At 36.6% G+C, this 18,270-nt stretch overlaps 1 protein-coding gene across 12 annotated transcripts in view; it reads right to left on the bottom strand.

Moving 5' to 3' along the window:
* The window catches only part of MYT1L (myelin transcription factor 1 like), a 300,153-nt gene that overhangs the window by 121,597 nt on the left and 160,286 nt on the right, over positions 1 to 18,270 (bottom strand). For all 12 annotated transcript variants that reach the window (XM_039715661.1, XM_039715667.1, XM_039715669.1 and 9 more), the window contains exons 3-5: positions 7,460 to 7,514; positions 7,244 to 7,277; positions 6,880 to 6,942 (exon numbers count right to left, since the gene is read on the bottom strand). In XM_039715661.1, the coding sequence (XP_039571595.1) occupies positions 6,880 to 6,942; positions 7,244 to 7,277; positions 7,460 to 7,514 (152 nt within the window). The remainder of the gene's footprint in view (positions 1 to 6,879; positions 6,943 to 7,243; positions 7,278 to 7,459; positions 7,515 to 18,270) is intronic.

Below are 18,270 nucleotides of genomic sequence, written 5' to 3' on the forward strand. Positions count from 1 at the left end.
GGCCTTCATTTATTTTGTGTCTGACAGGGACATCTCCAGACAGACACGCCCACAGAAAACCCCATGGCTGCAAGTGAACTGCTGCCTGAGAAATATGCTCAGCACCGTCCATTTGAAAGAAAAGGAGCATATAATCTCAGCAACACACAAGCCAGGGCACCCACTGCAGAAAGCACATCCTAAATCTGCTGTTTGCTGCTGGCTAGTGCACAGTTAGGTCAACACTCTCCATGCTACTGCTGCTGATTTACTCTCATTTCCCTGCCTTTATAAGCCTAGTACTCTTAGTACTTGCAGGCCCTGAAACTTGTTGCCACTGCAACAGCCAGTCCCAATCCAGATGGTGGTAGGACTAAACGAGCTGTGGCTCCTTTGTGTAGTCACCTCTACACAATAGCCACTAGCATGCAGAGCTTCACACCAACTGCTAGTTGCAATTGATAGTTGCTCGATGGTTTAGACCCAGCTTTGTACCTTTCTAATCATTAATCAACAATCAGACAAAGGATTTATTGCTGAATCCAGACAGCAGCCAATACAGACCTCTAATACATTATGGATTCTCTGTCAGCACAATTATTTATTGTTTGTGGTGTTCTGTTTGAAAATCCCTATGCTCTTGCATTTATTTACTTACTTGCTTACTTATATCTCTTTAGCTGGATTTAACAAAGCAATGAAGCTTCATCTATTAACATTTTTTACAAACCCTGATCAGTGAATTACTTAATATAAAATATATTTATAATATTATTCTTGGTATTAACCACGACTTACCAAGGTCTTTAGCAAATATTGCTGTTAAGGAATTAAATTTCACCAACAGTGTCAGAATATTTCCTCAGACAAATATCCAGCAAATCATTTTATCATAAAAAACACTATAATAACGGTTGACTATCAGCTGAGAGATAAAGGAATGCACACATTTCTCTATACTTCCAGCATCCTGTGGGATTTTTCACAGTATCATGAAAGCAAGCAATAGTAAGGACCTCACTGTTCTGTGGCTAGGCTTTAGCACAAAAGCATCAGTGGACCTCTGGTTCTGCACAGCATGCAACCATGCTCTGCTATCAAATTAATGTTAAAATATGTATGTCCTAGCTTCTGATTTATAATATCTTTGACAAATAGTAAAAAGGACAGGCATGCCATAAAGTTTATGGATAGGGTGATGGCATGCACAATGATGTCTCATAAAGAATAAAGGAGGAAAAGTTATTTATTCTTGTGATTCAAGAACTAAAATACAGATAGACTGGCTGCGTGCACAGAATTTTTCATAAATATCCCACAGTGCACCCTGTTGTACAGCAGCCATACATTAATTAGAGCATTCAGCAGACACTGCAATGTGTTACACTCACCCAAGTGAATCTTCATTTTTCACATGCAGGGCCTTACTAATTAAAATCAGCTTTGCAATTAAATGTGGAAAATTGTGTTAAACTTTGAAGCGTGGTTTAGAAAAAATGTATTTATTTTTAGGGTATTTTATTTTGATGCAAATGAATTCTCCATCAAAGTGAGACCGGTAAAAGGAAGGTATGAGGATTTCTCTTTTTTGTATTATAGATGCTCCTCTCAGTTGCAAGTTGCAATGCTCCACTATCTCTCTGCCAGTACCTGGCCCTGTTCCAATGCTTTTAGTGAGTGCTATCTGTCAAGGCATGAATAATACAGCCCCTAGGCTGTCGGCAGAATCCAAATGAGGCATACATCAGGAAGCAAGCACTCGACTTTAGCTCCAGAACATGCTCCTGTGAAGACAGGCAATTATTCACCCACGGCTGCAGCCATGGCAATCAAACTGGTGGGTGAAAAGGTATATGAAATGAAAAAATTTGAATAAGAAATATGGCACAACAAGGCACAGAAATTCAATAATTTTCTAATAACAGAGAGATATTTGAGACTTTTAATTTCCAAGTTTGGGGGCCTGAATTACTTCACTTGCTCTGTTAGAATATGCAGACTAAAATACAGTATATAATGTCAAGGCAATACAGTGGTACTTGTTTGGTTTTTCCTAATCAAAACAGCAATGCTAAACTCTAAGGTATTTATAAATTCAAATTGTTATATGAAGTGACAAATCTCATGCCTAAAAATTAAAAGATAGTCTAAATAATTCTATCTGTATAATGTAATAAGCCAGAGACAGCCTAGTAAAGAAATAAAGAACTGGTAGTATCATAAAATTTGGTAGAAAATTAAAATGCAATGTATTCCATAAAGTTAGGGACAATTCATACATTACAGATATACACATCATTTTATGACTCCTCTTTGGTTTTGAGACTAGCATGATTTTTATTTTTTTTTTGCAAGGCATTGTGACAGTAATTAATGAAATCTTTTACAAATAAAATATGACCTGAAGAAAAGGCATGAAAAATTCCCTGGCAGATGAAATGTTTAAGTTGCTTTATCTGAATTCTTATTTTCAGCAATCAAATGGAAATTAATGATATAGTAAAAGCTATATGAGTATTTCCATTTTAAATATGAAGGGTTTATCATTTTGTCTTAACATTCTTCACTGAAATGTTATGCAAATTTTTTCAGACCACAATTGGTTTGCTTTAACTTCTATACAATGGATGTATGTTTTCAAATATACACTGTTGTTGCTCTAAAAGAATCCTAAATGAATATACATAGTGCCACGCTACCACCTTAAGATTTTTTTTAGGTCTCTTATTTGTTAGAATATTATGTTAGAATATATGCTATATGTAGAATATTATTTATTAGATTGTTATGTTAGAAACGTGGCAGTTAGCAAATGATGAATCCATTAAAGAATCTAATTGCTTTTGTTACCCGAGAAAAAAATAAAGAAACTATTTTGTTAAGAAGCTTTTAAATAAGCCACTGTATGTAATCAGTATTTTTTAATGGAGTCTAGTTAGAATTTTTATGATGTGTCTACATACCTACTTACATGGCAAATCATTGGCACCTATTTGGTATATGATATTGTTTTATAAAGATGCTAAATGGAGAGCAACGAAGTAAAGTGCAATAGTTCTGAAACCATCATACACATCTACTCAGTAAATAACACAGGCCAGTTTGCACTCAATTACTCCAGAGGAACAATGGGATTTGCACCTGCAGAACAGACCAGGAACTGGACTCACTTTTACATTTCTATTTGTATGCATAGAATGTGATTCCTGTTGCCTCTGAAGTTGATTAATGAAACTGGCAAAGTTTCTTCTAATTGCAGTGAAAGAACACTTGAATCTATGCTCTTCTTCAGATGCTTAAGGCAAAAGGCATCCTGAAAACAGAGTTGTGGGAACACCCTCCTGGTCTGGTTAGAGTGACTGCTATATATACAGATGGATTATTCACAGCTAAAAGTATGCAAGGATCTGGACCAAGCTCATTGTTCAAAATCATTTCACAGTACTGAAGGTATAAGAGCAGTGTTCATTGTTATGCTGCTATGCACAATGGGCCTGAACAGCTACCAAGGGACTAAAACAACCTGCATCAGAGGCATGGCCCAGGAGATGCTCTGGTTTTCACTCCTAAGATTTGAATTCTTCTCTTGTCTCCACCATTACCTGAACATGTTTGTGGCTCATTTTTTTTTTCTATCTTGCATTCAGATCTTTCACAACCTTTGTTTTCTTTTTGTTTTTCAGTTCAGTTGGCCTCAGGTGCTTTGAAACATAAACAACTGAATTTCTACCTGTGTAAACTCTAACCTTGAGGCACTGGCTCATGCTGTGTGCCATAGACAGCACTAGAGGGTCCATGTAAGCTTCAGGTTTCCAGGTACTACTAAAACATGAAAAAAAAAAGTCTGCTCTAGTAAGGCAGGCACACTATTCAACTTTGGGCACTTCTCGTCAGTGCCCAAACTGGGATGTTAATTCTTCTGACCTTTCCATGCAGCCACAGGACAGAGGTGCTTTCACCACACTAATTTTAGAGATTCCAGCATTCGGCCCTGAAGTGCCCTCTAGAGAAACTGGTCCATCTAAGCTGTCTATCAGCATGTCCAGCCAACAAGCCAACATCAGGCACTGAACTTAAGACCCAGGAGAAAGCTACCAACCAAGTCTTGCAAGGTTTTGCTTCCCTTCCAATTAAGATTTGACACAAAGAAAAACATCAAGGAGATGGAAATGATGCAACAAGGTCTTATCACTGTTACCCTACCTAGTTCCAGTCCTGTGTTTTCATACACCTCAAAACACCACTGGCGTAGAAAGTCTGCTTGTTCCCTTAGTAAACCTATAGTGAAGCTCTTTCCTAATTAAAAATACAACCGAGGCAAAAAACCTGTGGTAAAACTCTCCTTTTAACTTCTACCTAATATTTTATCAGCTGAACAACATTTCATCCCCTGAATCTATCAGAAAATGTGAAAGGATCTGTTTATTTCAGTTCAAGCTTAATGTACTACCTGAGGATGAGTTTTCACTGTCACAAAGATACAATTACAATAATAACAAAACAAAACAAAACAAAACCCAAAAAAAACAATGCCAAAAAATCCCCTCCCTGAAAAACCACCTGGAATTCCAAAGACTTTAAGACATTTTAAAAGAAACAGAATTTTGGAGAGCTCTTACTACATCTAGTGGAAGCAAATGCATTCCATTCCTAATAATGAGCTGGTCTGATACTGTGAATGAAAAGGTCTTAACCTCATTAAAATGCTCCGTAGGTCTAAACGGAATTGTTAGGCATCAGCTGAGATATGCAATCCCCTGAACACATCAAATTTTTAAGACAGTCTGATTTCCTTGGAAGAAATGTTTGAGGGTCTTTCCCACCCATATAGTAAAATAGAAAAAGAGGAAAATTCCTTCAAATTCTTTCAAAAAGGTAAATTTAGTAGGTGTTGGTTGTGAATAAATAGTGCTTCTCTTCTAGAAAACATAAATTTTTGATAAATGTACATTGTAAACCTCAACAAAGAACTCTGTGTTTTTACATTAAATAGGACATATATTGGTTAAATATATTTTGATTAGTGGATTGGCAATCATGGTGACAAGAAAACATAAAAGCCCAACAAATTCTTTTGTAGAAAAAAAAAGGAATTTTTGATGTATTTCCAATTTTTATTCTTATCGCATCTGCCCAAAATTTCATTTAATTAACAGCTCTGAGATTCAGTCTGTTCGTGTACTGACATACCAGAATCATGTCAAGAAAGCAAAATATGGAATTAACATCTCAAAACTGCATGTAATCTTTTCAAACCCCACATTTATTGCTTCCTCTTTCCCCAAAAGGGTGATCTTACACAAACACAGACACTAACTCTAGAGCAATTCAGAAGAAAAGTCAGAATTTTTCAAGCTAAAGAGTTTCTTTCTGTACGTTTTTGATATCTGCATAGAAATTCCATGAAGTGTAAAGAAATGTATGTACCTATAAACTTGTAACTAGAAAGGCCATTATAATAATATCACTGAACTGTTGACAGGTCATGGAATTTCTGAGGGAAAAGAAGGATTTAGTGCCATTCTTTAATTACTTGTGAGGCTTGTATTTCCATAAAGAAAACAGACAAAAGAAAACTATGGTTTGAAATGAGAAGTCACAACTGAATTTAAAAATAATTATTTTGGATACTTTTCCTAAATCAGTGTTCCAATCTAACCAAAACCTTCAAACAGCAACAAAAATGTTACTGCTCTTTTGAGTGAAGATTAAGAAAAATAAATGTGAATAATTATTTTATGGTTTATACAGTTTAAATGTAATTCAAAGTAATTCTAGTATCACTGTTCTTGGTCTAATTTTGAAAGTGTTTCCTGGACTTGTCTCTAAGCCTCATTCACTGATAAGAAAAAAGGAGCAGGAGTGTAATGAGTGGCACTGTTTAGTATGTTTTTGTATTTCAAATAAATGCCTTAACCCCAAATGTATAATTTCAATTTAATTCCTAGACTGCATATGCCCATTTCATGCAGTAATCACATTTGGTGTGAAATATCTACTCTTATAACACCACAAGTGCTTTATAAGTTGAAAAATCAAGAATGAAAAAAAACTCTTTAGAGTTTCAGGATAATTTAACACTGGTTTGAACACTTCCCTCAATTCAAAAAAGAGATGGTCTAAACATCAGCCATTTAATCTACAATGGGCTGCTGTATAAAATATGTCAAATGAAATGCACAGCAATGAGAGAAAAAATACATGTATTCTAGAGCTGTTAAATTCTAAAAATATTTTTAAAAATAATGGACAAATGATTCAGGAAAAGAATGGTGTTTAGACAGATGTACAACACTATTGAACACTGATCTTGCAGACACAGAAATTTAAAGATTGAGGTCTGAATTAATTTGTAGCACATGCAGTATGCAAAACATATGCTACCTTGTATACTATTAACCACAAATAGCTGGAAAAAAAATTTTAATGGAGATGTTTCCACATTTCATAGTCTAGAAACTGAAGTAAAGGTATTTATAATACAGTATAACATTTGAACCCTGAAGTCTTATTATTGTTGATTTGCCTTAAGCTTTGCTTTGAGTCTAACCTGATCATTGAACTTAAAATGCTCAGAAACCTTTTTTCATTCAGCTATGAAACACATTAAATTGCATGAACATGAATGCCAACAGGTAAGTGGGGCCAAATCTTAATTTGCGACATATAAGCAAGAGAACTGTATGCAAAAATTGAGAGAAGACTGACAACTAGAGCAAGTCTCAGCAAAAATGTGAGTTAAATTTTGTGACATTCAAAAAAGAAAAAATAACCCTGACTCTAAATGGCTTCTAGAATATGTAACTGCTAATTTTTATCATTGTTTGGTTTATCAAGGTCATGCCAGATAACTTGTTTACCAAATCTCTTCACTAAATTATAAAAAATTACAGATATTACCTTCTGTGTCTTGCATATTTGCCACTAACGTGACCACTGCCATCACAGCCAGGCGTGGGACAGCTGCAAAAGAGAGAATTAATTATATAGGTGTTGGTGTGCTGCAGAAAGATTATACTAAAAGCAGGCAGACTAGGTATTACAGAGATGGAGGGCAACCAAGACAGAAAGAGAAATCAAATAACTGAAGGGGAAAAAAAAAAGAGGGGATGCTTTTTATTAGCAAGTCTCGAGGGAATTAATTTCATCAGTGCAGCAGGGCATGAGCAAACCACCAATGAACTTGAAAGTGCATTATACCCATTAAAAGGCATGAATTTTCTAAATTGCTAATGGGGATACATTTTACACTCAGAGCACTAACCTGAACAGCTCTTGTATGGCTGGTTCCACGGGAACTGCAGAGAGATGGAAAACATATAAAAATTTATCATCTATTACAAGTACCCCTCTTCTACAGAAAATTACCAGAAAGGTTGTGTAAAAGCAAGGGTCAGAATGAATCGTGCAAAGAGATTCTGGAGGATGAAGGTCACCCTGAGCAGGGGCCTTGAGTGATTTACTGAAGCAAGAGACATACCTCGAACACCTTTGGAGCGTGTGCGATGGCGCTTCTCGTCTGCATCCACCTCCATCTGGGAATAGATTAGCAGGCAGTCAATGTTCTTATCCTGCATGCCCAGACTATCAATGCACAGATACAGTCTCTCACACAATTTATTGACACTATTTTAATTCCATTTTATCCTGTAGGGGAAAGTTCTCCTTACAGGGGATTTTTAAGATATTTGTGTTTATGTAAAAACAGAAAATGCAATAATTTCTGCTTTAAACAGTCAGTTTCTGTGCCCTGCTTTCATAGCAAATTTTGTGCAACTAAATGCTGTTTCCTCTTTTCAAGGGGATATTTCTGACATAAACCCTTAATTATTCCCATATATTCCAAAACAAGGATTCAATAGATTTATATACAATTTAAAACTAAAGTCAAGGGGTCACACACCACAGGTTGTTTTATAACCAAACCCTTTACAGTGGGAAAGAGAGGAAGGAATAATGACTGAAAAGGAGATGAAGATTCACCATTAGACCTTCAAATATTTCATGTTATTTAATATGGCATTACAATCTTTGCCAGCATGTTTCATAGTTTAGCTGTGTTTTTCAAGTTTCAGGAATGGGCTCACTTGCTACATGACTAGATCTTTATCTTAATTTTAAAACTGGCTTGCCAATAAAGTGTAGTTTTCTGTGCAGTAATAAATACATAGAAATCTTACATGTTTACCAGACAGGGGCAAGGCTGCAGAATAGATCTTTGAATGTATCACCATCACTGACCTATATTAATTAACATAGGACCATATAGTTTCTTCTGATTTTACATGCACAATTGTCACCAGATTTTAAAAGGTAAAGTAAATAGGCTAGTTAAGAGTTCAGGATTTTGTTCAATAGAAGCAAATTGCACTGAACTATGTTGAGAGACTGAGTCAGGGAAAATATATGCAGTATCTGTAACACCAGCTCCTTTGGCTGTAGAAGAACAAGATGGCAAGATGGATCTACAGTGCTTCATACATAGTGATGATACTGTAAAGGTCAGGAAGCACAGAAATAGACCATGGAGCTCTAGTTCCCCCAGGGGAAAAAAAAATCAATCACCTCCTTTATAGCAATATCCTTGGATTGATATCTGGTAAGAATGTCATATATCTCATGCAAAAACATGGAAAAGGGTCCAGTGACTTGCAGCTAACCCTTTAATCACCTAACTTTCTTTGGTCAGTACCTTAACACAAACAATTTGGGAAATAACCAGGAAAGAAGAAACCAAGGAGTGTTTTTAAAGAGCTCCCTCAACATATAACAGCAGGAGGAAAGAATCACCTCAACAAAACTTGTAGGTGACAGGGATTTGGTAAAAAGAAAGTGTCACCCTCACAAGATTCTGTGCTACTGATGTAGTTCTGTTTCTCGACAGTCATCATCTGATTCCTGGTAGCCTTCTATATTCCACACTAAAGGGATAATTTAAAATAGACTGATATTATGAAAGCTAAAAGAGCACCAGCCACTTTTAGGGGGCTTCAGGTCAGTCTTCTGTATAACTCTGAGTGGGTTTAATTTTAAAATTAAGAATTTAATTTTCATATTAATTTAATATTTAGCTGAGTGCAGATACATTTGGAGCATAAGCTTCTATCTTCATCAACCTATCTGAGATCCCACAAGGTATTCCATCAAATCCTCAACTGCCACTCCAGAAAAGTATGAAAGGTACAGACCAATCCTTTGTTGTATCTACCAACCCTGTGCAGAACTTTCAGGTATCCTCTGGCATCAGAAATGGCACTAACTGCCTATGCTTAGACAACTGAATTTACCCCTACGTTAACGCAGCCACCGGAGCTTGAGGACCAACTCCTCTGATCAGCTACATGAAGCTATTTCAGCTGGATAAAATCAGTCTCTAGGCACCTCTGTCTCTACTGTCTAGCTCTTGTTCAGCTATTGTATGAGACACTTGGCATGCCTGCAGATACCTCCTATAGGCACCTAAACTGAATCTTAAACTTTAACCCACCCACAGTATCTATCCTACACCCTGCGTTCACATCCTAACCAGTTTCTTAGCTCCAATGACTTGAGAGGCATTTGAAGCTTTTAAAGCTGCCATATCAAAGCACACAACAGCATCTCTGGAATATCAAAATTACTTACTAGATGATGACATTCTTTTCCTTTCGCTAATAAGAAAACAGTGCACTGTATTATTCTATAACTCTCAAATGTGTAAGGACTTGACAGGAGACCAGAAGTGAAGTTACTTGATCTTCAGACTAGTATTTTTTAAAATGTTTGAAAAACATTATCTAGCCTCATTTGTCAATACTGAAAAACCTGCTATTATCTTAAAAACCTATTACGATCTTAACCTGGAAATGCTGCCCCAGTTATTATGATAGTCTGTGTAAATTTATAAGGGACAAACTATAAAACAGATTTATCTGTTTTTATAAACCAAAGTAAGCACTTCAAAAACACTGAGGGTAGTATAGTACTGACAATCATGGAAGAAATCACTAAGCTGGAAAAGCCCCTGTAAGATCCACACAATCTATATCCAAAAGCAGGTCAAGGAAATAAAAACATTATAAAATCTGCTGGCATACAATGCAATTTTAAATTTTGTTGTGCATCCTACCTAGTTTGCTGCTTCTCCAGAAAAGCACAAATTGACTTGCCATTGTCTGTGACCTAGATGCCCTCTCATATATGCCAATGTGAGTCTTGGATGCTCTAGGACACATCAAATGAAGATAGGTGCCTACATTTAGTCAATGGAATTTTGCTTTACCTTCATATTTATATGCTTGCTCACAGATCTTTGTCAGTCATGTCAGAACTTCAGCCTTCATTCCTCTATGAATTACATATTGGATGCTGGGACTAAGCAACTTCCTGAAATTCTAGCAAGATTTGCATTGGTTCTGCAAAAGTACAGTCGTCTGGCAGCCTACTATTGCAGTCCTCAGTGGCATCCATGGCTCTTCCATGGCCAGGAACAGAATTCTGCTACTGAGACCATCAATCTTACACAAATATGGACTTCCTCATCACTTTCACATGCAGGAAAAGGAAATGTGGACTTTGGTCTCACAAGGAGTGAGGCCATTTATTCATTACCTCTAAATTACAGCTCTGTAGCTCAGCTCTTAGCCTCTATTCCAGAAAAGAACTTGTGGACAAGGAGGACAGCCTGGCTAGGGTTAGTCTTAGCCTGGCATCTACTATTACATATCAAAGCAAAGAGAAGGGCATCAGGAATAGGAAGAGAAGAAAATTTTAACTTTTCTTCAAAGAGAAGCTCTAGAAATTAAAATGGAAAGGTCTAAGTGGATTAGAGTGGAGTACCTTTCCTACAAGAAAAAGCTGAAAGAATTTGGTTTGCTAAGCCTGGAGAAGAGAAGGCTTCAGTGTAACCTAGCTGTGGCCTTCTAGTACCTGAATGGAGCCAACATGAACAATGGAGAGAGACAAAGACTATGTAGTGACAGGCTGAGGGAGAATGGTTTCAACCTCAGAGCAGGTTTAGATCGAGTATCAGGAAGACATTCCATGAAGGTAGTGAGACACTGGGAGGAAGAGGCTGCCCAGAGAAGTTGTGTGTGCCCATCCCCATCAGTGTTCAAAGGCCAGGTGAGATGGAGCTCTGAGCAACCAGGTCTAGTGGAACATTCCCTGCAAAATCAGGGGGTTGGAACTAGATGATCTTCAAGGTCCCCTTCAACCCAGGCCATTCCATGATTCTATGATTCTCAGTTCCCAGAAGGGAAAGATAATACAGGTCTAGGTAGAAATTAAATCTGAAAATTAGAATTTAAAAGAACCAAATTATTGGATATGCCTTACTTAGGACAATGGGCAGGGAGAGGTAGATCTGGGAACTCTGTACCACCAGTATATACATTCGTGTTACCCAAGATGCAGAGAAACAAGACGTGAGTAGTTAGAGTGCTCTCACAAATAAATCACAAGATGCTGTACTAAATACAAATTTTCTGAGTAAAACCAAAAAAATTGTCTGTGTGGTCAGCTGCATACAGGCAATACGACTTGCTACATCGCACTGTACAGAATCTAATACCAGTAACTACTGCACACACACAATTACAGAGCGCATTTAAATTGTCAGTATTTAAAAGCTGGAAATAATAATGAGAGAAACTGAGAAGAAGACAATCTTATAAAAAATTACTACAATTAGGAGCGGGTGAAAGTATTTCAAGAAATGTCAAAAATAGAGAAGGTACATAGTCATAAGAGAAGAAATCTTTAATAAAAGAGATTTGATGATTATTGTTATTTGAAAATGTATTAACAATAATCAAGTTTGTTTTTTTTTTTTTAAAGGGATATTTGTCACTATTTTTGATTTTGAAATCAAAGTCTCAAACAATATTTACCCCCCAAAATAAACATAGGCTTATAGGTCTTCAATACATTGCTGCTACTTGGGGAATGAGGGAGAAGTGAAAAAAAATATTCTGAAAAAATTTTACTTGTAACTTTTAAGATTAACCTTTACAAATTGTTGAGGGGACAGTGTGGCTCACTAAGTTAATATTCCTGATGTTGACCCTTAGTAATTTCATACAATAGCAATATGGAATACAAGATGATGACATAATTAGCACCAGTCAACACTTTGCCATGGACAATCTGTAATCAAAAACACTTGATACTGCTCTTTGAGGATACTCTAGAAGTTGTCAGTAAAGGTAGCTATGTCAGGATGTCATATCCTTAGACACCTTTGAAACATTCAGCTTTCTCTTACTGAGCATTCAGACAATAAAGTAAGTGGTTCATAAAATCAGCATATCTATCACAGTTAGCAAATATTTCTCCAGAAAAAAATAATTCTGTATTAAAATATTTTTCCAGAAAAATTCTTTTGTATAAAAGTTATTTTTACACAAAACTGATTGTAAAAACAAAGAAAAAATATACTTAACAAGAGCCTTTCTAAAATAATCCCCCAGGCATACATTTACCCCTACAATATTCAGTATCTTCACCAGTACTGGAAGATTATGCACTACTGAAATATGCAGATAATAGAGAAATTAACAGAATGATGAACTATGTTGGAGACAGGCCAACTACATCCACTGGCCTCTGTCGTTTGGCAGATAAGATCCATCTGAAGAACATGGTTCCAGGCTCTGTATGTATGAACAACACTTGTGGGCCATGCTCGACAGACAGAAGACCATAATCTGCCTGTCAGTAACAGTGAAGTGGATCTGCACAACCAGATGAGCACAACCAACTTCTGCACTGCTGCAGCTGAAGAGCAGGATGTGATCTGTAGCTGCTCAACCTTTAAGGCTGCTTTAATCTTCCAGAAAACTAATGAATTATTCAGATACGGTCAGTAACTTCTAAGAACAGAGAGCAAGTTTCCAACAGGACCTTATCTGTTGGCTGGCTGGATACCTTGTTGGAGTCTTCAGGTTTTTAAAGTATTCAAGGCTTTGAGACTCACCATAGAGCTACATGAGCTCCATAATAGTTTTGCAATGAGGACCACTCTCTCTGTCTGTAGATACAGTCATTTATCTACCATTTGGACTTTCTCAGGGCTGCCAACTCTAAATGATCAAGAGATTTGGCCTCCATTCCAGGACAAACTGGGATTTTTTTTTCTCTCTTGTGGGGAAATAGTTCAGCATTTTCTTCCCTTGAAGACAGGTACTCCTGAAAAAGGAGTATTCTTCCAGTTAAAATTCTGAAGGTATCTGTATTTCTAGCTAGAGGCATGGTGACTGCAAGGTTCAGCCCCAAGTTCTTAAATTTCCAAGTCAGCCAACACTTTCTTAGTGAATTATTATGGTTTCTCTGTAGCGATGATGTTAACAGAAGTCTAGAAAGCCACAAAAGAGCTAAAGGCCTTAGATCTGGACTTCCAAAATTCATCTTTCCTAAATTTTTTTCTTACTTGTATTTCTTCAAATCAAAAAACTGGATTCTCAAATACTCTTAAAAGATGTCCAGTGTTTACTGAGGAAAAGCATTCACTGTCTATATTGTAGAAAGTTCTGGGCTCCTCAGGATGGGATGGACATGGAGCTCCTGGAGAGTGTCCAGAGGAAGGCAACAAAAATGATTAAGTGACTGGAGCATCTCTCTTACACAGGAAGCCTGAGGGAGCTGGGCATGTTCAGCCTCCAGAAGAGGTGACTGAGAGGGGACCTCATCAATGTCTGTCAGTACCTGAGGGAGGGTGTCCAGGCTCTTCTCAGTGATGCCCAGCAATAGGACAAGAGGCAATGGGCAGAATCTGATGCAGAGGAAGTTTCACCTGAACATGAGGAAGAACTTCTTCAGTATGTGGGTGACTGAGAACTGGAACAGATTGCCCAGAGAGGCTGTGGAGTTTCCCTCACTGAAAATATTCAAGAACCATCTGGACACAATCCTGTGCCATGTGCTCCAGGGTGACCCTGGTTAAGCAGGGAGGTTGGACCAGATGCCCCACTGTGGTGCCTTCCAACTTGACTCATTCTGTGATTCTGTGATTCTGTAGATGATCATCTGTGACCTCAAAAATATATGGAAATGACTGTTAAATACTACAATAACTGCATGATTGTTATGGTCAATCAAGAATGTTGCTTAAATTGTTAGAAAACGTGCTTTTCCCTAATCAGTAATATTACACATACTCATAATGTGATAAAAGTAAAATGTTCCGATAAAAATAGTATGACTTCCTGAAAATGTAATGAATTTATTACATTAAAAGATTGCAGTTTAAAATTTATCTCCATGTGACACAAGTTACACACTAAAGGCAGATTTTCATCCCCTATGATGCAAGATGCAAATTTCTGCAAGTAAGATTTCTTTATTATTTGAATAGCCAAAGTTTTCTCAGTATCTCTTTTTATAAGTAAAAGAAAATTATATTTCTTCTGTGTGAAAGTCAAAGATTCAAAGAATTTTTTTTAATCTAGTGTCTCAAGGAACAAAACAAAATATGTCAAATGCATTTCCCACATTTAAAATGCTCCTATATCTATAATCAAAGACTTATGACCTGGAAATGATGAATAGTTTATGTAAGCAGTGTATTCCATACTACATAAGTACTTTGTGTAGTCTTCCTTAAAAAAACCTGCAAACTGACCTTCTATTGCTCTCCCCAGAAAATAATAGGCAAATCCAAATTGTAACATAACCTCTTTTCAAGCATGTCTTTGTATTCTAAAATAAATTAATTTCTCAGTTATGACTCCTAGTAATCTGAATATTTTTTCATAAACTGGATATGTTTTGTGAGACAGTGTTTAACCTATCTGGTAAATGGGACATTTATCAATTATTCCAATGGGCCCCAAATATCTCTCTTGTATAACACTATCTGCTTCAGCAGGCCTTTCTCTCCCCTTACCAGACCAAACCTGAATCAATATCAATATCTGAACCTTAATTTATGCCTCACTGATCATATTTTTGCAAATTAATTGCATTCTAGGATGAAATGTGAGTACTTGTGGGTGAAGGGACAGTGGTTGATGGCATTCAGCTCAGTTATAAGAAGGCTTTTGACAGAGTATTCTTGTGTCTCATTATGATGGTATTTGCATAGTTAGTTCTTTAAAATAAGTTCTTAATATTTCAATCATCTTGATTAAATATCGTCTATTACTGTTATTAACAGAGTACAGTAAAATTCAAGATCTTGATTTTGACAGAAACCTGTCTGACTCTCCCATTTAAATACATTTAAGGTACTTGTTTCTTATTTTAAGATCTACAAGACAAAAGAGACACAAAACTGCAGGGTAGAAAGTTACTCTAAGAAGCTACTGGAGTGTTTAAGGAAAACTTAAGCAGGATGGAAAGCCAATTTCCTCTCCTTTCAGACTCTTTCCCCCATAAATCCAGGTGCATTCAGATGGACATCTGAAATTTAGTTCAAATATTTCAGAGCACCTTTTAGGAAAAGGCAAACTTTATAAAAGAACTACTGTATTTGAATCTTCCCCTTAGGAAAATACCAGCATACAACCAGAGCAGATTTCCAGGGGGAACTCTGCAAAGATAAAAGTTACGTGTTGAGGGTACATAATACAAAGTGAACAAATAGGCACGTGGGCAAATTAATGACTAGAATATAAATTAATCCTTTGCTCTCTTCCACTTGTGATGAGCACAGAGCTTTTATTAATATCAAGGAGAGTCCTTCTTGCAGAACAATAGGAGAATATATCCTCAGGACTTGTTCTGAAACTTTCAGTAGGAGTTACACTCCTGCTGTAACGCACAGAGGGAATCCAATCCCTCCATTTTCAGAGGAACAGTGCAGGCTGCAGCCAAATCTGTAAATACAGGCCAGAATAAGAAGAAATCTGGTTAAACTCACAAGTTCCTCATGTATCACCATATTTTTCTTTTGTGGGGGGAAATACATTTGGGGTCCAATTAAGTAACCTGACAGGAAGCAGAGAACCCTTTCAAGTATTTCTCACGGGCCTCAGATTAGAGTGGAAAAGACCCAAAGTACACAGAGGCCATTTGAGCATCTTTCTCTTATTACCTTATTTTATCTTAGATATGAGGAGTGAGAAAGTAGTATGGAAAAAAAGAGGTAAGAAAAAAGAGCACTGGATCCTTAGCACCTCTTCATTAGGAGTAAAGATATCCACTCATCAGTCTGGATGCATGATATACTCAGTGAATAGGCTTTGGGACATGAACCAGAACTTTCACTGGGAAGAAGACATCCAGAATATGTCCATGCAGCTCAGCAACTTGAATTGCACCATAGTTTAACCAGTCATTGACAGTGGTCCTGTGCCAGGCCACTTGATCTGTGAAGGGTCAGGGTGGTGAATGTCAGCACATGCTGACAGGACCTTCCAGTACTGAAGTCTCAGGAGCTTTATGTCATGTTCATTTCCCCCCACTATTTATAAGCATTTCTGACCGGGGACTTATATGTTTTTCACATGAGAAGAAAAAAGAACTGTCTTAAAGATTTTCAAGTTCCTGTTACAACTCATATTTTGGTTATACAGGTAAGCTTAAACAAGAATTCATATTTCCTTGCATTACATGCAGTCATTGAAAGAAAGCAGTCTCTGATTTGAAGGCCTCCTAATAAGAAATGAAATATAACAGAAGGAAATATAGGCCTACATATTTCTCCAGCGCAGTCAGCAAAGCACTCAGAAGCAGCACAGATTAAAGCTGAATGTTAATTTTATAGTAAGAATCAAACAAAAAATACAGAGAAATAATTTGTACTTAAAATAACTGTAATTTCCTTAATACATTTAAATTTCCTTTTCATTTCTTTGTAAATTTCCTTGTCATAAATAGAAGAAGCATACTTCTCTTAGAAGATGCTACTTTCAAGTCGGGGAATAAGCAACTTAAACCTTGAGTAACTTAATAAAATGAAATTTCTTGGAGATTATTTTCCGTATTCTTGGTGATTCTGAACAAAATTTGCACCAAATTCACAGAATTTATTCTAGAAATTCTATTAGCATGGCATTAAATCCATAAAAATCAATACATTATAGCATTTTTTATCCAAAAATCTTAGTTGCACTTAGAATGGTATAAAAGATGTGGCTTCTTGCTCCTTCTGTCTGGATGGGTGTGTGGTTGTGTGTGTGATGTTTGTGTTCACATGAGTTCTCTGAGTGTCTGTCTAGAATCTGTGTGAGCAGCTATGCAAGCATGTATTTATGTACATGCACATGAAGTGCTTTGTGTGCTTGCTGTAAATGAATCCTCAGCCTTGCTCCTGGTGCAACTCAGGGACAGGGATCAGCAGCAGCCTTGCTTCTCTTCAAGTTGTTGAATCTGGCATGATTTGTTTTCCTCTAAAATCATGTTCCCAAACACAACATGTTCGAAAATGACAGATATAAGGCATAAGAAAGGTTATTTGTCTAATTCTAAATTTGAAACGTGGCAATTTGTTATATTTTGTACGAGAACAAAGACAGAAAAATAATTTAGTTTATGGCAGATCTAGATTTTTTATAGTATTATGGAAGAAAATTGGTAAGAACAGTGCTTTAAAAGAAAAAAATGTATTAAAGTATTTAATTTTTAGAAATCAGGAAGCCAGTAAGACTTACTGAAATACAGAGAATTAGATTTCACAGACATGGGGGTCTTAAGTAACACAAAATGTTCTAAACTTCCACTGCTAGACTTTAAAACCCACTAGGTTAGGGAAGGCACAAAAGGGAGGTGTACAAGTCTCTATAAAACAGTCTGCTTCCACCCTTGGCACACATGTGTACCTTGTTCTGGCACACACTGTTCATGTCCAAGTCTGAGCTATAATGCGCTCTAAAAGACAGGTTTACATTTAACTCCTAGGATTTAACATCAAAGCCTAATTTCATGGAAGCCTATGTTCTGGACAAGCACCAAAACCGAGAAACACCTTTACTTGATATGCATCTTCAAAGTAAATACAATGGTCTTTTGGGCACAGCAATCTAATGAAGGTTTCCATATTTCTATTTGTCTAATATTTTTGCATTTGTTTATTGAAGCACCAATTTTATTAGCTGAAAGGCACCTATCAAGGAAGGGCTGTAGGAGTCTTTTCTGTAACTCTCATTCAATGTATTCCCACTACATGTTTGAATTATCATTAAAATCCTAAGATAATAAAGAACAAGACAACTATGGGGCCTGCACCAATACTAAGGAGTGTGTAGTGTACTACCTATCACCATATGCAGAAGCAACACCAGACGACAAAAAGCCAAAGTACATTCACTGAAATTCAGGTCAAAGTGGTCATAACTCTTTAGAGTTTTAGCTTTATCTTTGAATGTCCTAATG

The sequence above is a fragment of the Passer montanus genome, unplaced genomic scaffold (assembly GCF_014805655.1).
Source record: "Passer montanus isolate IOZ18808 unplaced genomic scaffold, ASM1480565v1 scaffold34, whole genome shotgun sequence".
NCBI classification, from domain to species: Eukaryota; Metazoa; Chordata; class Aves; order Passeriformes; family Passeridae; genus Passer; species Passer montanus.